General features: G+C 48.4%; 1 protein-coding gene across 1 annotated transcript in view; it reads right to left on the reverse strand.

The window, feature by feature from the left end:
- Positions 1-23272, reverse strand: part of HSPH1 (heat shock protein family H (Hsp110) member 1) — a 171165-nt gene that overhangs the window by 104332 nt on the left and 43561 nt on the right. Inside the window, exon 4 of the mRNA XM_030200363.1 lies at positions 6836-6958. Within this exon, the coding sequence (XP_030056223.1) occupies positions 6836-6958 (123 nt within the window). The remainder of the gene's footprint in view (positions 1-6835; positions 6959-23272) is intronic.

Here is a 23272-nt window from a genome sequence, read left to right on the forward strand (position 1 = left end):
TAGGAAAACAGATTTCCTCCAGTGACCTCACCAGTATATAGACTGGCACTGTATGGAACACTCAGTATGTCTTTGCCAAAGCAGCGAAAAGTCCCATATACCATACCCATGCCCCATCTAAACACTGCATCATGTAAGTTTGTTTTAAATAAATAGACACCACTTGAGAAAGAAGCAAAGTCTCTCAGATAGGTGCAGAACTAGAATAAAGGAAATTAACAGGCATGTTTATGTTTTACCTTCCTTAGCTTAGACATCAAGAAAAAAAACCAAATGATATTACCAACTATCGCCCAGTAGCATCTATCCCATTAGTAGTCAAACTCATGGAAGGACTGGTGACCAAACAACTCAATGACTACATAAACAAATTCAATATACTACATGAGTCATAATCAGGATTTCGACCCCTACACAGCACCGAAACAGTACTACTCACTCTCCTAACCGAATCAAGAAGGAAACAGCAATAGACAAGAGTATTCTCCTCCTCCAATTTGACATTTCAAGTGCATTAGACATGGTTAACCATAACATACTGCTAAGACTCCTAGAATACTTCAGAATCATTGGTGGCACTCAATTGGATTAAGGGCTTTCTAACCACAAAAACATATCAAGTGAAATCAAAAGCAAGCATATCGTCACCATGGAAACCAGGTTGCGGAGTACCGCAAGGATCACCACTATCACCGATCCTTTTCAACTTCATGACGACTCCACTAGCCAAGACCATATCCACCCAATGCCTCAACCCATTTATCTACGCTGATGTTACATTATACATCCCATACAAACATGATCTGGCGGAAATTACCAACGAAATCAAACTAAGCTTAAACATCATGAACTCATGGGCAAATGCATTCCAACTAAAACTCAATACAGAAAAAAAAACACACTGTCTAATCTCATCCCAATACAATACATACAAACCCACAAACATTAACACCCCAGGATACACCCTCCCTGTCTCAGACAGCCTGAAAATTCTCTGAATAACAATCGACCGTAACTTATCACTAGACAGACAAGCGAAATCCACCATGAAGAAAATGTTTGTCTCAATGTGGAAACTAATACGTAAAACCATTCTTCCCAAGGGAAATATTTTGTAACCTGGTACAGTCCATGGTATTAAGCCACACAGATTACTGTAATGGAATCTATACGGGATGCAAGTATCAAATCATAAAGAAACTTCAGACCGCCTAAAACACAGCAGCCAGGCATATTTGGAAAAACACGTTTTGACAGCGCGAACCCACTCTGAGAAAAATTGCACTGGCTACCAAAGAACGCATCACCTTCAAAAGTTCATAAAAATTATTTACAGCAAGGCACCGGGATACATGACAGACCTCATTGACCTGCCAACCAGAAACTCCACAAAATCTGGACGATCATATCTAAATCTCCACTACACAAGCAGCAAAGGACTCAAATAGAAATCCACCTATGCATCCAGCTTTTCCTACTTAAGCGCACAACTATGGAACGCATTGCCAAAAGCAGTAAAAACTATGCTCGACCACCTAAATTTTCGGAAAGCACTAAAGACAGACCTGTTCAGAAGAGCATACCCCACTGACCCAACATAAAAATACCGGTCACTTGCAGCACAATACAACCAAAGACCATAAAGGACATTACCTGACTCTTCTTCCCCCTCTCCCTCTCAGTTCCCCCCAACTGTTTCCTACCGTATATATACCTTATTATACCTCAATATCACTTTGTATTGATTCATACTATGTATTTGTTCAGATTGTAATCGGCTAACGCCGTTAACGGTTATATGTAAGCCACATTGAGCCTGCAAAAGGTGGGAAAGGGAAAATTAGGTTCTTACCTTGATAATTTTCTTTCCTTTAGTCATAGCAGATAAATCCATTACGAGTGGGTTGTGTCCATCAACCAACAGGGGGAGACAGAGAGCACTGAAAAACCATAGTGCCTCATGGCCAGCTAGCTCCATCCAGTATTTGAAGCTTCCAAAGCAGTGTTACACCGCAAAGCATAACAACATGTACTTTCCTCACAGCGGATGAACGCCCCAAAACTGGAGCTATAAGTCAAAGGAGGGAATGGACATCCTCCTGGAGGGAATGAACTCATCCTCCTGTAACTGAACAGAAATCCTGAAGATTGTTTTCCAACTTCTCCCAATGAGGGAACATATCTACAGGAAAAACTGATCATAAAATTAACATGAATCACATAATGAACCACAGAGGGAGGGCTCATGGAGTCATCTGCTATGACTAAAGGAAAGAAAATTACCAAGGTAAGAACCTAATTTTCCCCTTCCCTGTCATCAAGCAGATGAATCCATTACGAGTGGAATTTATCAAAGCAATCCCTAGATAGGGTGGGAACAAGCCACACCACACGCCAGCACTTGTGCTCCAAAATGCGCGTCTCTCCTGGCAACCACATCCAGCCTGTAATGTCGGGCAAACGAGAGCTTAGAAGCCCAAGTAGCTGCACTACATATTTCTTGAAGAGAGAGTGCTCCAGTTTAGAAGCCCACCAAGCCTCAAATTGGCGCCAAATCCTGGCATAAGCCACGGAAGTGGAACGCTTGCGGGCCTGTAGGAGAGTGGAAATGACTACTGGAATATCCCTTCTCTCTCAATTGTGCCCTCTCAATAGCCATGCCGTAAGACCAAAGCGGCAGGCGCCCTCCATGGTCACCGGGCCCTGTGACAACAGGTTCAGCACCAGAGGTAACGGCAGGGGATCCTCTACCAGCATCCGCCGGAGGTCCGCATACCACGGCCTCCTGGGCCAATCCGGGGCAATGAGAACCACCTCTCCTTGGTGTAGCCGAATCCGCAGGAGTACTCGCCCTATCAAGGGCCACAGAGGGAACACATACAGGAGGCCCCGAGGCCAGGGTTGAGCCAAGGCATCCAACCCTGCCGAACGAGGATCTCTCCATCTGCTGTAGAAGCACGGGACTTTGGCATTTGTGCTTGACGCCATAAGATCCATTACGGGCTTTCCCCATTTGGCACATATCTGCAGGAATACTTTGTCTGCAAGTTCCCATTCCGCTGGGTCGATTTGATTCCTGCTCAGATAATCGGCTTGCACGTTGCTCTGACCTGCTATATGAGCTGACAAACTGAAGACGAAGCTCGGCCCAGTGGCAAATCTGCAGGGCCTGCGCAGCTAGTGCTATGCACTGAGTGCCTCCTTGGCGATTTATGTAGGCCACTGCTGTCGTATTGTCCGACAGAACTCTGACAGCCAATCCTTCCAGGGTCAATTGAAAGGCCAGAAGCGCCTGGAAAATCACTTTCAACTCCAAGAGATTGATGGAAAAACTCAGACTCCTCGGGTGTCCAAAGACCCTGAGCATGCCTTCCCCGGCAATGTGCACCCCAGCCCCTCAGACTGGCATCTGTTACCACCAGGCACCAATCGGGGAGCGCTAGTGGCATTCCTTGCCGCAGCATGCTGTCTAAGCCACCAACTCCATACTGAGCCGGGCCGCAGGAAGCCACATGAGTCTGCATTGGTAATCCTGAGATATTGGAGACCAACGTTGAAGCAGGGAGCACTGTAGAGGTCTCAAGTGCGCTCTCGCCCAAGGCACCACTTCCAAAGTGGCCGTCATCGACCCCAACAGCTGGACAATGTCCCAAGCTCGCGGGCGAGGCATCCTCAGGAGCAGACGGACCTGGTTCTGAAGTTTGCACCGCCTTTGCTCAGGTAGGAAGACCATCCCCGAGGCTGTGTCGAACCGGACCCCCAAATATTCTAGAGATTGAGAGGGGGTCAGGTGACTTTTGGCTATACTGACGACCCAGCCCAGAGATTGCAGTACTGAGATCACTCTGGCTGTAACCTGATTGACTCTTTTGCAGAGTCTGCTCTGATGAGCCAGTCGTCTAGGTACGGGTGAACCCGGATACCCTCTCGCCTGAGAAAAGCAGATACTACCACCATTACCTTGGAAAAGGTTCGGGGAGCTGTGGCGAGGCCAAAAGGCAAGGCCCAAAACTGGAAATGTTTTCCCATCACCGCAAAATGCAGAAACCTCTGGTGCGGGGGCCAAATTGGTATGTGCAAGTAAGCTTCTTTCAGGTCCAGAGACGTGAGAAACTCTCCTGGCTGTACCGCCGCTATGACGGAGCGCAGGGTTTCCATGTGAAAATGCCGTACGTTCAGAGACTTGACGACTTGTTTTAAGTCTAGGATAGGCCTAAAAGACCCTCCTTTTTGCAGCACCACGAAGTAAATGGAGTAACGGCCAGTCGCATTCGGCGGGAGGCACGGGGAAAACCGCCCCAATGTGAATCAAGCCTTGCAAGGTCTCCTCTACCGCTGCCCTTTTGGCAGCAGAACCGCATCGGGACTCCACAAACACGTCTCTTATCGGGGCATTGAATTCTATTCTGTAGAATTCTCTGATCAGGTCCAAGACCCACTGATCTGAGGTAATCTTGGCCCACTCCTCAAGAAAGAGGGAAACATCCTCCTATCACAGGAATCGAGGAGGGGGCCGGCACACCATCATTGAGAGGGTCGCCCATGAACTCCAGGTCTCGAGCCTGCTGCTGCGGAAGGTGTGTCTGAGCGAAAGGAGTTCCTCTGCTGAAAATGGGCACGCGAAGTGAACCCAGCAGAACGCCCCGAGCGGTACCTTCTAGCTTTACGGAAGCAAGGTCTGTAAGACGAGGGAACCGCCTGACCCTTGGAAGAAGGCCGCGGCCTATCCTAGGGTAAGCGCTGGGGTTTGGCAACCCCCAGGACTGTCACAATTTTCTCCAACTCTTCACCAAACAGAAGGCCTTGAAAGGGCAACTTCACCAACCTTTGCTTAGAGGCCATGTCAGCTGCCCAATCCCGTAGCCACAGAAGACGGCGAGCCGCCACCACTACAGCCATCTGTTTAGCCGAAGCTCTGACCAGATCATAAAGGGCGTCAGCCAAAAATGACAAGGCCGACTCCATCCGCAGTACCACCTCCGTAAGGGGCTCCGCTCCATCTCCGGGCTGTTCCACTGCCTGTTGTAATCAAGCGAGGCAGGCTCGGGCAGCGTAGCAGCTGCATGCAGATGCCCGTAAGGATAGACCTGAAATTTCAAAGGACCGTTTCATAGCTGCCTCCAGGCGACGGTCCTGCATGTCCTTCAAGGCAACTCCTCCTTCCACTAGGAGGGTAATTTTCTTTGTCACAGCCGTGACTAGGGCATCCACTTTAGGCACTGCTAGGCGCACCAAATGCTCCTCACTTAGAGGGTATAATTGCCACATAGCTCTGGCGACTTTCAAAGGCCCCTCGGGGTCAGCCCATTGAGCCGTGATAAGCTCTTGGATGGAGTCATACAAGGAAAGGCTCGAGCAGGCTTCTTAGTACTTGCCATCCTCGGATTACCGGAGGAGGTCTCAGTACTCCCAGGGTCTTCTATAGAGAGGACCTGCAAGGCATCAGTAATAAGCGCTGGCAGCTCATCGCGGTGGAAAATCCTCACCGCGGAAGGATCGGGATCCGGTGGCAATCCTGCACTTTCTTCTGGCTTTCCAGACCACGAAGGCCTGCCAGACCCCTCTGAGTCCTCACATCCCGACCACAGGGGCAAAAAAGGGGGTGCGCCACTCTCTGAAGGGGAATCCACCCTTCTGCGCTTGTCTTGCAGCCATCTGTCAGGGGAAACATGCCTGACTGTAATCCAAGGCCAGACTCCACTGGAGGGGATACAGAAAGCAGGGCCGCAGAGGACCCCTGCGGAAGAGCTCTTTTTAACATGTATGCATTATGCAGCAATAAAACAAATTCAGGGGAAAATGGCTCACCCTAGCCTCCCGGTTCCAGTCCGGGGGAAACAGCTCTTTTATTAGCCTCTACACGAGGCGCCCCTCCAGGCTCAAATCCCTCCACCTCAGCGGGGGTCGCGCCATGCTGTTCCAAAATCGCGCCCCCGCTGCCAACTCCACGGAGCGGGAAGGAACATTGCTCGCCATGCTCAGGTCGGCTCTACCGTCTGAAAAGCACGCCTTAGAGCCCCGCTGATTTGCGCTTGCCACAAACGGAACAGCGCTTTACTTTCTCAGCAGCCATCGCCGAAAGCAGCGGAAATTCAAAATGGCGGATTCGCGCCAAAATCGTCCCGAACTCGGGCCCTCCCCGGAGCAGCTACAATATGCTCTTACCTCACCAGACCGAGTCTCCGAGCTCCGGTCACGCAGCACAATCAGATGAAAACCTCTTTTCTGGGATTGCAGCACCAAAGTGCGACAACTTTTTTTTTTTTTTTTTTTTTTTTTTTAACGCTGTTAGGAAAGTTTGAGGCAACAGCGAAAGAGGCAAATTTCCAACTTCGGAGGATCAGTAGCGTGGGAAAGGCAGGGAAAGGGCGAACCTATGTGCCTGCATCCACAGCGTGGGCAAAGACAGGGACAGGGCTTGCCCATTTGTCTACTTTCACATCGGGGGCCGGGTAAGGCAGGGAAAGGGCTAACATATTTGCCTTTAAAGTGGGCACCATCAGCCACAACACCCCTGCTACAACTGACAAAAGCACAGGAGGCACCCCAGGCAGATTTTCTGAAGGAGCTTGAACAAGCTGCAACCACCCTGCTGGGGAGATAGAGAATACTGAAGAGGCAGATGGAGCTAGCTAGCCATGAGGCACTATGGTTTTTCAGTGCTCTGTATCTCCCCCTGCTAGTTGATGGACACAACCCACTCGTAATGGATTCATCTGCTTGATGACAAGGAATGTGCTCTATTCCTGCATTCAGGAGTTTTACAGTATTCTTATGCTATTATAGTTCTGATTCTGTGAAGCTCAAGATTTCACACAAGTTTGAAGGCACTTACAGATATAACACAATCCGTTACTGGCTTCTTCAGGTTGTTTTCTGCAGTCTCCTTTAGTTTAGTTAGAAGCATGGCTGTTATTTGTTCCACACTGAATGAATGCACCTCACCCATGTAATTCACCTACATAGGAGAAATGGGAAAGCAGAGTTCAGACATGTTTAACCCCTTTATGGCAGAATATCCCTCTGCACGGTCTTCATTCATCAAGATTCATCATGCCTTGCCTTTAAAATCAGACTGCATTAGATAAGTCTTAAAATTTCAATGGACATGTTAGCAACAGCATGAAAACCAGTCTAGCCTTGTCATAAAAAACACTCACCCTTCCCCACTAGGAGCTAATGAATCTGTACATCTACTATTAGCTAGGAGATAGTTTATTAAAAATTCAAAGTAGCTGAAGTCAAACCCAGGCAGACTAGTGCATAAATCAGCAGAACCTGAATGGTTGTGATAAACTCAAACAAAACCAGAAATCCACAATTTATGGCACTATTTCCATCAATATCTCCTTAAAGAAGGCAGTTTACTCAAAATCTGCTGTTTGATTTTTTTCATTATGAAATATATATTGTTTTCACAGTGCACATAATAGCATATATGGATTTCCAAATGCATGCTATCCCTCTAAGCCTCAGACACCCATGGAACTAGTATGAGGATTAGGTGACCATTGGCATAAAAGCAGGACAGTATAAATTTCAAGTTAGACTGCTGCTACAACACACCTTATGAAGGAGAGAGGCTGATAAAACAAGGGGTAAAAGGTTACTAAGACTTATTATAGATCTTTTTGCTATGACCAACTGTTTCAGCTCATACCTTAGTGGTACATAAGTATTGCCATACTGGGTGAAGAAATAGCAACACGGTTATGGGTCAAGGGATGCTGTTAAAGGTGAAGGCTGACCAAACTGACAGACAAGACTGTGGTTAGAATGGTATGTGCTGAGGAGTTTAGGAAACAGAACATGAGGTAATAGACAGAATAGCAGGGAGTTTCTGGCTGTACAACACAAGAGAAATAGATGAGTGAAAGGAACGAAGTAATCTCTCATGAAAGGGCTTTGTATATACTAGGTAAAATAGAAACAGTGTATAAGTAGCTTCGTGATTAGTAAATATTTGAGAGTTTTCAGCCAATACTTTTGTATAAGCAGAACTGTACTCATATGAGAAAAATTGATATTAATTCTGTATACTCTATTGGTAAGATAAAGCGAATGCTACATACCTGTAGAAGGTATTCTCCGAGGACAGCAGGCTGATTGTTCTCACTGATGGGTGACGTCCGCGGCAGCCCCTCCAATCGGAATCTTCACTAGCAAAAGCCTTTGCTAGCTCTCGCACGGCCCGTCTTCCCGCCCGAAACCGGCTTGGGCCGGCCAGTCTCATGTGTAGCAAAACAAAGACAAGGGAAGACACAACTCCAAAGGGGAGGCGGGCGGGTTTGTGAGAACAATCAGCCTGCTGTCCTCGGAGAATACCTTCTACAGGTATGTAGCATTCGCTTTCTCCGAGGACAAGCAGGCTGCTTGTTCTCACTGATGGGGTATCCCTAGCCCCCAGGCTCACTCAAAACAACAACCATGGTCAATTGGGCCTCGCAACGGCGAGGACATAACTGAGATTGACCTAAAAAAAATTTACCAACTAACTGAGAGTAGAGCCTGGAACAGAACAAACAGTGCCCTCGGGGGGTGGAGTTGGATCCTAAAGCCCAAACAGGTTCTGAAGAACTGACTGCCCGAACCGACTGTCGCGTCGGGTATCCTGCTGCAGGCAGTAATGAGATGTGAATGTGTGGACAGATGACCACGTCGCAGCTTTGCAAATTTCTTCAATAGAGGCTGACTTCAAGTGGGCTACCGACGCAGCCATGGCTCTAACATTATGAGCCGTGACATGACCCTCAAGAGCCAGCCCCGCCTGGGCGTAAGTGAAGGAAATGCAATCTGCTAGCCAATTGGATATGGTGCGTTTCCCCACAGCCACTCCCCTCCTATTGGGATCAAAAGAAACAAACAATTGGGCGGACTGTCTGTTGGGCTGTGTCCGCTCCAGATAGAAGGCCAATGCTCTCTTGCAGTCCAATGTGTGCAGCTGACGTTCAGCAGGGCAGGAATGAGGACGGGGAAAGAATGTTGGCAAGACAATTGACTGGTTCAGATGGAACTCCGACACGACCTTTGGCAAGAACTTAGGGTGAGTGCGGAGGACTACTCTGTTATGATGAAATTTGGTGTAAGGGGCCTGGGCTACCAGGGCCTGAAGCTCACTGACTCTACGAGCTGAAGTAACTGCCACCAAGAAAATGACCTTCCAGGTCAAATACTTCAGATGGCAGGAATTCAGTGGCTCAAAAGGAGGTTTCATCAGCTGGGTGAGAACGACATTGAGATCCCATGACACTGTAGGAGGTTTGATAGGGGGCTTTGACAAAAGCAAACCTCTCATGAAGCGAACAACTAAAGGCTGTCCTGAGATCGGCTTACCTTCCACACGGTAATGGTATGCACTGATTGCACTAAGGTGAACCCTTACAGAGTTGGTCTTGAGACCAGACTCAGACAGGTGCAGAAGGTATTCAAGCAGGGTCTGTGTAGGACAAGAGCGAGGATCTAGGGCCTTGCTGTCACACCATACGGCAAACCTCCTCCATAAAAAGAAGTAACTCCTCTTAGTGGAATCTTTCCTGGAAGCAAGCAAGATGCGGGAGACACCCTCTGACAGATCCAAAGAGGCAAAGTCTACGCTCTCAACATCCAGGCCGTGAGAGCCAGGGACCGGAGGTTGGGATGCAGAAGCGCCCCTTCGTCCTGTGTGATGAGGGTCGGAAAACACTCCAATCTCCAGGGTTCTTCGGAGGACAACTCCAGAAGAAGAGGGAACCAGATCTGACGCGGCCAAAAAGGAGCAATCAGAATCATGGTGCCTCGGTCTTGCTTGAGTTTCAACAAAGTCTTCCCCACCAGAGGAATGGGAGGATAAGCATACAGCAGACCCTCCCCCCAATCCAGGAGGAAGGCATCCGATGCCAGTCTGCCGTGGGCCTGATGCCTGGAACAGAACTGAGGGACTTTGTGGTTGGCTCGAGATGCGAAACGATCCACCAAGGGGGTGCCCCACGCTTGGAAGATCTGGCGCACCACTCGGGAGTTGAGCGACCACTCGTGAGGTTGCATAATCCTGCTCAACCTGTCGGCCAGACTGTTGTTTACGCCTGCCAGATATGTGGCTTGGAGCACCATGCCGTGTCGGCGAGCCCAGAGCCACATGCTGACGGCTTCCTGACACAGGGGGCGAGATCCGGTGCCCCCCTGCTTGTTGACGTAGTACATGGCAACCTGGTTGTCTGTCTGAATTTGAATAATTTGGTGGGACAGCCGATCTCTGAAAGCCTTCAGAGCGTTCCAGATCGCTCGTAACTCCAGAAGATTGATCTGTAGATCGCGTTCCTGGAGGGACCAGCTTCCTTGGGTGTGAAGCCCATCGACATGAGCTCCCCATCCCAGGACAGACGCATCCGTGGTCAGCACTTTTTGTGGCTGAGGAATTTGGAAAGGACGTCCCAGAGTCAAATTGGACCAAATCGTCCACCAATACAGGGATTTGAGAAAACTCGTGGACAGGTGGATCACGTCCTCTAGATCCCCAGCAGCCTGCAACCACTGGGAAGCTAGGGTCCATTGAGCAGATCTCATGTGAAGGCGGGCCATGGGAGTCACATGGACTGTGGAGGCCATGTGGCCTAGCAATCTCAACATCTGCCGAGCTGTGATCTGCTGGGACGCTCGCACCCGCGAGACGAGGGACAACAAGTTGTTGGCTCTCGTCTCTGGGAGATAGGCGCGGGCCGTCCGAGAATCCAGCAGAGCTCCTATGAATTCGAGTCTCTGCACTGGGAGAAGATGGGACTTTGGATAATTTATCACAAACCCCAGTAGCTCCAGGAGGCGAATAGTCATCTGCATGGACTGCAGGGCTCCTGCCTCGGATGTGTTCTTCACCAGCCAATCGTCGAGATATGGGAACACGTGCACCCCCAGCCTGCGAAGTGCCGCTGCTACTACAGCCAAGCACTTTGTGAACACCCTGGGCGCAGAGGCGAGCCCAAAGGGTAGCACACAGTACTGGAAGTGACGTGTGCCCAGCTGAAATCGCAGATACTGTCTGTGAGCTGGCAGTATCGGGATGTGTGTGTAGGCATCCTTCAAGTCCAGAGAGCATAGCCAATCGTTTTCCTGAATCATGGGAAGGAGGGTGCCCAGGGAAAGCATCCTGAACTTTTCTTTGACCAGATATTTGTTCAGGGCCCTTAGGTCTAGGATGGGACAGCATCCCCCCTGTTTTCTTTTCCACAAGGAAGTACCTGGAATAGAATCCCAGCCCTTCTTGCCCGGATGGCACGGGCTCGACCGCATTGGCGCTGAGAAGGGCGGAGAGTTCCTCTGCAAGTACCTGCTTGTGCTGGAAGCTGTAAGACTGAGCTCCCGGTGGACAATTTGGAGGTTTTGAGGCCAAATTGAGGGTGTATCCTTGCCGGACTATTTGGAGAACCCACTGATAGGAGGTTATGAGAGGCCACCTTTGGTGAAAAGCTTTCAACCTCCCTCCGACTGGCAGGTCGCCCGGCACTGACACTTGGATGTCGGCTATGCTCTGCTGGAGCCAGTCAAAAGCTCGCCCCTTGCTTTTGCTGGGGAGCCGAGGGGCCTTGCTGGGTCGCACGCTGCTAACGAGAGCGAGCGCGCTGGGGCTTAGCCTGGGCCGCAGGCTGTCGAGAAGGAGGATTGTACCTACGCTTGCCAGAAGAGTAGGGAACAGTCTTCCTTCCCCCAAAAAATCTTCTACCTGTAGAGGTAGAGGCTGAAGGCTGCCGGCGGGAGAACTTGTCGAATGCGGTGTCCTGCTGATGGAGCTGCTCTACCACCTGTTCGACTTTCTCTCCAAAAATGTTATCCGCACGGCAAGGCGAGTCCGCAATCCGCTGCTGGATTCTATTCTCCAGGTCGGAGGCACGCAGCCATGAGAGCCTGCGCATCACCACACCTTGAGCAGCGGCCCTGGACGCAACATCAAAGGTGTCATACACCCCTCTGGCCAGGAATTTCCTGCACGCCTTCAGCTGCCTGACCACCTCCTGAAACGGCTTGGCTTGCTCAGGGGGGAGCGCATCAACCAAGCCCGCCAACTGCCGCACATTGTTCCGCATGTGTATGCTCGTGTAGAGCTGGTAAGACTGGATTTTGGCCACGAGCATAGAAGAATGGTAGGCCTTCCTCCCAAAGGAGTCTAAGGTTCTAGAGTCCTTGCCCGGGGGCGCCGAAGCATGCTCCCTAGAACTCTTAGCCTTCTTTAGGGCCAGATCCACAACTCCAGAATCATGAGGCAACTGAGTGCGCATCAGATCTGGGTCCCCATGGATCCGGTACTGGGACTCGATCTTCTTGGGGATGTGGGGATTAGTTAAAGGTTTGGTCCAGTTCGCAAGCAATGTCTTTTTGAGGACATGATGCAAGGGAACAGTGGACGCTTCCTTAGGTGGAGAAGGATAGTCCAGGAGCTCAAACATTTCAGCCCTGGGCTCGTCCTCCACAACCACCGGGAAGGGGACGGCCGTAGGCATCTCCCGGACAAAGGAAGCGAAAGACAGACTCTCAGGAGGAGAAAGCTGCCTTTCAGGAGAGGGAGTGGGATCGGAAGGAAGACCCTCAGACTCCTCGTCAGAGAAATATCTGGGGTCTTCTTCCTCCTCCCACGAGGCCTCACCCTCGGTGTCAGACACAAGTTCCCGAACCTGTGTCTGCAACCGTGCCCGACTCGACTCCATGGAGCCACATCCACGATGGGGGCGTTGAGAGGTAGATTCCCTCGCCCGCATCGGCGAAGCTCCCTCCGCCGACGTAGTCGGGGAGCCTTCCTGGGAGGCGACGGCAGCCGGTACCGCACGCGGCACCGACGCCGGAGACCTCACCTCGGGCGATGGGCCAGCCGGCGCCACGCTCGACGGTACCGGTGGCGCAAGCACCGCCGGTACCGGAGGGGTAGGGCGCAACAGCTCTCCCAGAATCTCTGGGAGGACGGCCCGGAGGCTCTCGTTCAGAGCGGCTGCAGAGAAAGGCATGGAGGTCGATGCAGGCGTTGACGTCAGAACCTGTTCCGGGCTGTCCAGAGTGGAGCGCATCGACACCTCCTGAACAGAGGGTGAGCGGTCCTCTCGGCGTCGATGCCTGCTGGGTGCCGACTCCTTCGGCGACCCAGAGCTCTCGGTACCGACACGGGAAGGGGACCGGTGACGATGCTTCTTCGACTTCTTGGGACGAAGCATGTCACCGGAGCTTCCCGGTACTGACGAGGAGGACGTAGAATCCAGTCGTCGCTTCCTCGGGGCCGAGACCGAAGAGGGTCGGTCTCGGGGGGGGGGGCTGTACCGCAGGAGCCCTCAGGGTAGGGGGAGACCCACCCGAAGGCTCACCGCCACCAGCAGGGGAATGGACAGCCCTCACCTGCACTCCAGACGAAGCACCACCGTCCGACGACATCAGCAGACGAGGTCCCGGTACCACCGACGTCGATGCAGCTATCCGATGTCTCGGCGCCGATGCAGAGGGCCGATGCCTCGATGCACTCGATGCACTGGCCGCCGAGGTTGAAGGTCTGGACGCTGAAGACGTCGATGCACTCGATACCCCCGGTGCCGATGCCGACGAAGAGCCCGAGAACAAAACGTTCCACTGGGCTAACCTTGCTACCTGAGTCCGCCTTTGCAAAAGGGAACACAGACTACAGGCCTGAGGGTGGTGCCCAGCCCCCAGACACTGAAGACACGACGCGTGCCTGTCAGTGAGCGAGATTACCCGGGCGCACTGGGTGCACTTCTTGAAGCCGCTGGAAGGCTTCGATGTCATGGGCGGAAAAATCACGCCGGCGAAATCGAAAGACGAAATGGCGAAATTTGGCACAGAAAAACAGGGGAAATTTCGACCGGGGCCTAAGTAAGGCCTACCCTGACGACGAAAGAAAACTTAACGGGGCGAAAAAACTCTTAGTAGAGGAAGGAAAAAACCAAAAATGGCTAATCCGAAGGATTTCTGGATTTCTCACAGAAAAATGTCGAAAAACGACGCGCGAGGTCGACTTTCCGGGGCACGAACGGTAAACACAACCGTACCGAGCGCGGAGAAAAGAAGACTGGCCGGCCCAAGCCGGTTTCGGGTGGGAAGACGGCCGCGCATTCGCGGTGCGCATCGGCGCGCGAGGGCTAGCAAAGGCTTTTGCTAGTGAAGATTCCGATTGGAGGGGCTGCCGCGGACGTCACCCATCAGTGAGAACAAGCAGCCTGCTTGTCCTCGGAGAATAAATGAATTGCTTGTCTCATATGTGCACGGCCTTGGTCTTTTATCATTCCAAACTTTGGATGAGATAAGTATGAACACTGGGATGGTGGTAAAAAGACCTAAACTATTTAACATGGGACAGACCGAAGGTCCATCAAGCCCAGCATCCTGTTCCAATCCAGGTCACAAGTACCTGGCAAGATCCCAAAACAGTACATTTTATACTGCTTATTCTAGAAATAAGCAGTGGATTTTCCCCAAGTCCATTTTAATAATGGTCTATGGACTTTTCCTTTAGGAAGCCATTCAAACCTTTTTTAAACCCCACTAAAATAATCGCTTTTATTTCATTCTTTGATAACGAATTCCAGTTTGATTACACGTTGAGTGAATATTTTCTCCGATTCATTTTAAATGTACTACTTTGTAGCTTCGTTGTGTTTCCCCTAGTCCTACTGTTTTTGGAAAGAGTAAACAAGCGTTTCATATCTCTCCTCATCTACCTTTTCTCCAAGCTGAACAGCCCTAGCCGCTTTAACCTTTCCTCACAGGGAAGTCGTCCCATCCCCTTTATCATTTTTGTCACCCTTTTCTGTACCTTTTCTAATTCCACTATATCTTTTTTTTAAGATGCAGTAACCCGAATTGAACACAATATTCAAGGTGTGGTCGCACCATGGAGCAATACAAAAGCATTATAACGTCTTCATTTTTGTTTTCCATTCCTTTCCTAATACTACATAACATTCTATTTGCTTTCTTAGCTGCCACCACACACTGAACAGAGGGTTTCAACGTTATCAATGACGACACCTAGATCCCTTTCCTGGTCGGCAACTCTTAATGTGGAACCTTGCATTACATAACTACCATTTGGGTTCCTCTTTCCCACATGCATCACTTTGCACTTGCTCACATTAAACATCCATCTGCCATTCAGATGCCCAGTCTCGTAAGGTCCTCTTGTAATCTCTATATATAAAAAGGCACCACCAACGTTCTAAATGAAGCCTCCAGCCGGAAGTGTGAAGGGGGAGAGATATCCGGTTTCCCCACGAGTATCTGCCCCGCCCTCGCTCTCTCTGTAACACAAACAGTGAAGGAAAACACAGCAAAGCACGAAATCAAATCGCTCTCTCTGTAACAGTGAAGGACTCAGAGGGGGGCGGGGAGAGAGGGCAGAAGCCCTCACTATCTCTGTAACAAACACAGCAGGAAACTTAACACTGAAGGACTCGACTCCGAGGGTGGAGGGGACAGAGAGGACAGACAGCACAGGGGAAGGGAGAGAGGGCAGAGACACACACACTCCCACATGCACACAGAAGAAAACCTTGCTAGCCCCCATTTCATTTGCCTCAGAAACGGGGCTTTTTTACTAGTTTTTCATAATTCTCTTGCAATTTAACAACTTTGAATAAATGTGTCATCAGCAAATTTAATTACATCACTAGTTATTTCCATCTCTAGATCATTTATAAATACGTTAAAAAGCAGCAGTCCCATCACAGACCCCTGGGGAACCCCGCTATCTACCGTTCTCCATTGAGAATACTGACCATTTAACCCTATTGTTTTCTTTTAACCACTTTTTAATCCACAATAGGACACTACCTCCTGCACAAACCACCATTTTGATGTACAACATCCTTTTTGGGATTTTTTTTTTTTGTGCTATTGCTAAGTATTGATCACAAAGTTTTTATACTTTTTATTTAAAATACTTAACCCGCACTCCTTCCATTCATATGGAAGTTATATTGTCTCTTATAATTTTATGAAGACCATTTTAGTTCTAGCAATTGTTTTATTTTACATACAAATCAGTGTGCACATTAGTTTTGATTTTTAATTTCTCCTCTTTAGCAATATAGTGTTATATATATATATATATATATATATATATTCCCCCATTCTCTATTTCTGCCGACAACCCACTCATTCTTCCTGTCATCTGCTCGTAACCTTGGGGTCATTTTCGACTTCTCCCTCTCCTCTGCACATATTCAACAGATTGCTAAAACCTGTCATTTCTTCCTTTATAATATTGCCAAAATTCACCCTTTCCTTTCTGAACACGCTAGCAGAACCCTCATCTCATCCACACTCATCACCTCTCGCTTAGATTACTGCAACTTGCTTTCTCACAGGTCTTCCACAGCCACCTCTCTCCTCTTCAATCTGTTCAAAATTCTGCTGCACAACTAATCCTTCGCCAAAGTTGTTATGCCCATATCAGCCCTTTCCTGAAATCACTTCACTGGCTCCCTAGCCGTTTCCATATAAAATTCAAGCTCCTCTTATTGACCTATAAGTGCATTCACTCTGCAGCCCCTCACTACCTCTCCACCCTCATCTCTCCCTACACTCCTTCCCAGGAACTCCGGTCACTAGGCAAATCTCTCCTAATTGCACCCTTCTCCTCCATCGCTATCTCCAGACTCCATTCCTTTTATCTCGCCGCACCTTATGCCTGGAATAGGCTTTCCTGAGCTGTTATGACTAGTTCCATCCCTGGCCGCCTTCAAATCCGGGTTAAAGGCCTACCTGTTTACTGCTGCTTTTGACTCCTAACTTGTCACTTGCTCGTAACCTTGTCTTCCTCTCTTCAATAGTCCCTTTCCCTATGTGTCCTTCTGTCTGTCCTACCCTTATTGGTCCTGTCTGTCCGTCCTGATTTAGATTGTAAGCTCTTTTGAGCAGGGACTGTCTTTTCTTCATGTTCAATTGTGAAGCGCTGCGTACAACTGGTAGCGCTATAGAAATGATTTATAGTAGTAGTAGTATATTGTGTATCTAATTTACTTTATGTCAGTTTTATTTGTTCCTAATGCAGCCCCATAAGGGCAATTAAAACCATACTGCCTCCAGCGAGCTCTAGGGGGGACCTTCCCTATGTCCTGCTCATTTAGCAACAAGAAGCAGACAGAAGACTCCTGAAGACAGCAAGCTGGAGGCAGGGCGGGAGAGCAGGAAAGATGATCTGCTTCACTGAGCAAACACACTCCTAAATGATGGCATAGGCTACACTCCAGAAATCCCTGGGGGCCTCCATTGTCCTGCAAGCTTTGCAGTGAAGAAAACTACCATAGTTTTTTCATGAATATGGACACAAAGGGTACACTTATTTTCCACTAGGTGATGGTAAGCTAGGAAGGCACAAATGTACTTTCACAGATGGCATAAGCCCAACTGACAAATGGGGTTAATGTATGAACACTGTAATCCAATGGAATAGTTAGAATATATTATCAAACAAACACACACCTTCCTACCTTATGTACAATGTGTTTGAAAGCAACAATGGTGTCCCCAAGGTGAAAAAATAATAAAAAATGTGGAGAAAAAAAAAAGACATCAGATCCCACGGAAACACCTCTTTGTCAAAGGACAAGCCTTTTGTATAATGAGGGAACCATCTCAGTCATGTGTCTTAAAAAAAAAACTCCACAAAACAATTTTACCACTGGCTTAACCATGTACTCTTCCATGGAAGTGAGGAGTACATTATACGCGAGGCTGGATTCATAATATAAAGTTGGACAATTCTTCAGCCGAGATAAGTACTCTTGCCAAGCTTTGGGAAGTGTGTTATTTATGTCTCCTTTACAAGTGTTTGTAGAGTACATTTTTTGTTGTTATTTTTTCACCTTGGGGACACCATTGTTGCTTTCAAACACGTTGTACATAAGGTAGGAAGGTGTGTTTTTGTTTGTTAATGTATGAACCCCATGTTAAGGGTCCAACTCTTCCTTAGTATACCAGGTTGCAAATGTTTTCTATTTAAACCCATATCTCATGGAGACTTGAGATATTAAGATATCCTCAATTCTCTACATTTTCATCTTCTGTCCTGGTAATCTCACTTTTTGGTAAAAATTTCAGGTGCAAAGGTTCTCCAGTGAAAACTAGCTTCTTGAAGGTGATGGTGGAATCGGATACAAGTCCTGTAGATCGTACATAGAAGTTTCTCTAGTAGCCTCTGAGGCTGATCACACTCCTTATTGGAGAAGTCGAACAATCACACTCCCTTATTGGAGAGGTCGGAGTAGTTGTGATATTTACTACTGACCTTTTGTCAGAAGGAATAGATAAATGTGGTTGCTACTGCTAACAGCTTTTAAGGTCTTAGCTTACTGCTGCAGCATAGGCAAGGCTTGTTTCAGAACCCACATCTGCTCCGAGAGGTTTGCATTTGAGGAACACTTCCTATATGGGTTAAATCAGGCACCACCTAGAGACATTTAGTCCTAGGAATCCTTAATGTATTCCTTCGTTAAGTTTTCAAAACAGCACACCAAAAGAACTGTAGCATGAACTGTTTAGGCAAGAGCCTAGTCAACACCTACAATTTATCTGCACAGAAAGCTGCTAAGTACCTTGAGTTTCTGGGCCAAATGGTTATGGCACAGACCAGAAACTCCTACACTATGTACAAAGGTGGGTGATAAGATCTATGCATGAATCCCGATTGCACTGATGCAGTGCCAGTCACTGACTTGGAGAGATCTAACCATCTGCAAGGGACCTGTTCAATACAGTCTATGTCCTTTGGGTACAGGCAGCCTCTCCTGGGCATCTGGTGTGTGGATGTCCTGGCAGGTATTCCTACCCCCCACAATTTTATGGAGGTCCTCAAGCCAAACAATTAGCCGGATATTTAGAACTTTTGATGGAGTCTTTCCTTTAAACGGTGCTGGGCAAAGTTAAAAGTGAAGAACAAAATTCCTTTGCCTTTGGCACTATCCTTTTACACTCACTATTCTACAATACAGCTTTTTACAATGGGGAAAGAGCTGAAGTGGTAATAACATTTGTCTTAGCGAATCAGCCATCACCTTTTTCCTGCAGTAACACAACCTCACTAGCAAACTGTGATATCAAAAGGACTTCTTAGAATCAATTAGTATAGTTCTTGTTCTAAAGTGTTTTGGAAATCTATTCAAGGTTGCCTTCTTCACCACTTGCACAATGAGAAAACATGCCCAGGCCACAGCATATATCAGAAGACTGAGAAATTAAAGCAGACAGATGAAGTAGGAACTCTTGTGCAATACTTGGAAAGATTTTCAGTACTGTATGGACTAAGAGTGAACCTCTCACTATTACATTTAAAAATGTGATCAACTTATAGAAGGCAAAGGATGGTGGGAAAGACCACACAAATGGACCGGGAAGGGCAGCAACCAGTCCTTTATTGTATTTGAATGTGAAACAGAGGTCAAAACTTGTCAAACAGCAGACCCAACATGGGTCAAGTTTCAGCTATAAAATCTTCCTCAGGAGTCCTATTATATAAACAGGCAAAGGTAATATACAGGCAATACAGGTAACATCAGAACAGAGGAACCACGGATTCCAGATCACTGGCTTTGGTTTTCCTTGATTATCCATCCCGCTCAGGCGACCACTGAGAAAAGCTGATCGCTTCATGGAGTGAGACGAATCAGTCTATTGAAAATCAGACTTATTGGTTACACATAAGTACCTAAATAGAACTTCAGTATTACTCCTTGTGTCTACTGGATGTAAGGTCCTTACTGCAAAACCTACGGAAGATTCACTAAACTGGAGGAAGGAATCCTGAAAGGAACTGCCCGTTGATATTTGTGACAGCACATATTTTGCAGGTGAGCATACAAAGGGGGGTGTTTCTTGACAGAACATGAACAGGGTCCACATTTAGTTAACTTAGTTTTACTAAGTTATGAACATATCACTGGAACTTAGGCCCGAGTGTTTACACCCTAGGTATACCTAAGGAAGATACAAAATGTAATCAATCTAAAAATCTCATTGTAAAACAAAATTTTGTAATAGCCAAGTTTTTCCATACTTTTTTCTGTTTATACATTCTAGAATTTGAAGGGAAGTTTGTGTCGGGTATAGGGAGAGTGGAGCAGATTTGTGGGGACTGGTTAGATTCCAATGGAGATGGGTAGGTTTGTGTGAAATTTCTATCCCTGTGCAAATCTAATTCAACATTATATGCACAAAAGATTCTAACACCTAGGCCTATAATTGGCACCAACTTTGTGTGCCAAATTTTGGAATGAAGGGGGCACTTTACAGAAGTACTTTCTCCAACTCAAAGCAAATAGAAAAAGAAGCATAACTCATAAGAACATAAGCATTGCCGTACTGGGATAGACCGAAGGTCCATCAAGCCCAGTATCCTGTTTCTAACAGTGGCCAATCCAGGTCACAAGTAGCTGGCAAGATACCAAAAAAGTACAAAACATTTTATGCTGCTTATCCTAGAAATAAGCAGTGGATTTTCCCTAGTCCATCTTAATAATGGCTTATGGACTTTTCTTTTAGGAAGATATCCAAAACTTTTTTCTTTTTTTTTTAAACTCCACTAAGGGAAAATTAGGTTCTTACCTTGGTAATTTTCTTTCCTTTAGTCACAGCAGATGAATCCATTACGAATGGGTTGTGTCCACCTACCAGCAGGGGGAGATGGAGAACACTGAAAACCATAGTGCCTCTTAGGACGGCTAGCTCCATCTGCCTCTCGGTATTTGAAGCTTCCAAAGCAGTGTTACACCGCAAAGTAGAATAACGAACTTTCCTCACAGCGAACGAAGACCCCAGAACAGGGGCAGTAACTCAAAGGAGGGTCGAACTCAACCTCCTGTAGAAGAACAGAAATCCTGAACACTGTTTTCCAACTTCTCCCAAAGAGGGAATATGTCTGCAGGAAAAACAGAACACAAAACAGAGTCAATCAGGGAGGGATCATGGATTCATCTGCTGTGACTAAAGGAAAGAAAATTACCAAGGTAAGAACTTAATTTTCGCTTCCTTGTCGTCAGCAGCAGCAGATGAATCCATTACGAATGTAATGTATCAAAGCAATCCCTAGATAGTGCGGGAACAAGCCACACCACGCGCCAGCACTTGTGCTCCAAAACACTCGTCTCTCCTGGCAGCCACATCCAGCCTGTAATGTCAGGCAAAAGAGAGCTTCGAAGCCCAAATAGCTGCACCACATATCTCATGAAGAGAGAGTGCTCCAGTTTCAGCCCAAGAGGAGGAAATCGCTCTTGTGGAATGTGCCTTAAAGGCATCAGGTGGAAGCCGCCCAGCCAACAGATATGCAGAAAAAATAGCATCTTTGAGCCAGCGGGCTATAGTGGCTTAGACGCTGGAGACCCTCTGCGAGGATCTGAAAACAAGACAAAAAAGTGACCTGAGGTCCTGAAAACAGTCATACACAGATACTGCAGCAGAGTCCTGCGCACATCCAAAAGGTGCAACTGCCCAAAGGATTCTGGAAACTCCTCCCTAGAAAAGGAGGGCAGAAAAATAGGCTGGTTTAGGTGAAACGCTGAAACTACCTTAGGCAGGAAGGAAGGCACAGTACGTACCGTTAACTCTGGACTCAGAAAATTGCAGAAATGGGTCTCGACAGGACAGTGCCTGGAGCTCAGACACCCGTCTCGCTGATGTGATGGCCACCAAGAAGACTGCCTTTAAAGTCATATCCTTCTCCGAAGCCCGCCGCAGCGGCTCAAAGGGCCTTCAATACCAGCCCAGGTTCCAACCCGGACAAAGTGCCCGCACAGGAGGACGGAGCCGAAGCACCCCTCTAAGAAACCATGCCATGTCTGGATGCGCAGCTAAGGAGAGGCCAACGACCTTCCCTCAAAAGCATGCCAATGCTGCCACTTGCACCCGCAGGGAATTATAGGCCAAGCCTTTTTGTACACCATCCTGCAAAAAGTCAAGAATCGGCAAGACAGAAGCCCGCATGGGTGTGATTGCCTTTGGAACACACCAAGCCTCAAACTGGCGCCAAATCCGGGCATACGCAACGGAAGTGGACTGCTTGCGGGCCTGCAAGAGAGTGATGACCTTGTTAGAATAGCCCTTGCCTCTCAATTGCGCCCTCTCAATAGCCATACCATAAGACCAAAGTGGCAGGGATCCTCCATGGTTACCGGGCCCTGCGTCAACAGGTTCACTACCAGAGGCAAAGGAATAAGAGCCTCCACCAGCATCCGCCGGAGGTCCGCATACCAGGGCTGTCTGGGCCAATCCGGGGCAATGAGAATCACCACTCCCTGGTGCAGCCGAATTCGCAGGAGTACTCGCCCTATCAAGGGCCAAGGCGGGAACACATATAGGAGGCCCAGAGGCCAGGGTTGAGCCAAGGCATCCAACCCCGCCGACCGAGGATCTCTCTGTCTGCTGTAAAAGCACAGGACTTTGGCATTTGTGTTTGACGCCAGATCCGCTACTGGCGTTCCCCATTTGGCACAGAGTTGAAGGAACACTTCGTCTGCCAACTCCCACCGCTGGGTCGATGTGGTGTCTGCTTAGATAATCAGCTTGCACGTTGCTCTGACCTGTAATATGAGCTGCTGACAAACTGTACATGCAGCTCGGCCCAGTGGCAAATCTGAGTGGCCTGCGCGGCCAGTGCTCTGCACTGCATTCCACCTTGACGATTTATATAGGCCACTGCCGTCATATTGTCCGACAGCACATCCCTCCAAGGTCGATTGAAAGGCCAGCAATGCCTGGAAAATTGCTTTTAACTCCAAGTGATTGATGGACCACTTCAATTCTTTGAGTGTCCACAGACCCTGGACATGCCTCTCCTGGCAATGAGCTCCCCAGCCCTTCAGGCTGGCATCGGTTACCACCAGGCGGGGAGCGCTAATGGCATTCCTCGCTGCAGCTTGCTGTCGGAGAGCCACCACTCCATGCTAAGTCGGGCCGCAGGGAGCCAACTGAGTCTGCACTGATAATCCTGGGAAATGGGAGACCAACGTTGTAGCAGGGAACATTGCAGCGGTCTCATGTGTGCTCTCACCCAAGGCACCACTTCTAGGGTGGCCGTCATCCACCCCAAGAGCTGGACAATGCCCCAAGCTCGCTGGCGAGGCATCCTCAGGAGCAGACGGACCTGGGTCTGAAGCTTGCACCTCCTTTGCTCGGGTAAAAAAGCCAACTCCGAGGCTGTGTCAAACCGAACCCCCAAATACTCTAGAGATTGAGAGGGGGTCAGGTGGCTTTTGGGTATATTGACGACCCAGCCCAGAGACTGCAGACTACTGAAACCACTCTGGCTGTTACATGACGA

The sequence above is a fragment of the Microcaecilia unicolor genome, chromosome 4 (genome assembly GCF_901765095.1).
Source record: "Microcaecilia unicolor chromosome 4, aMicUni1.1, whole genome shotgun sequence".
NCBI lineage: Eukaryota > Metazoa > Chordata > Amphibia > Gymnophiona > Siphonopidae > Microcaecilia > Microcaecilia unicolor.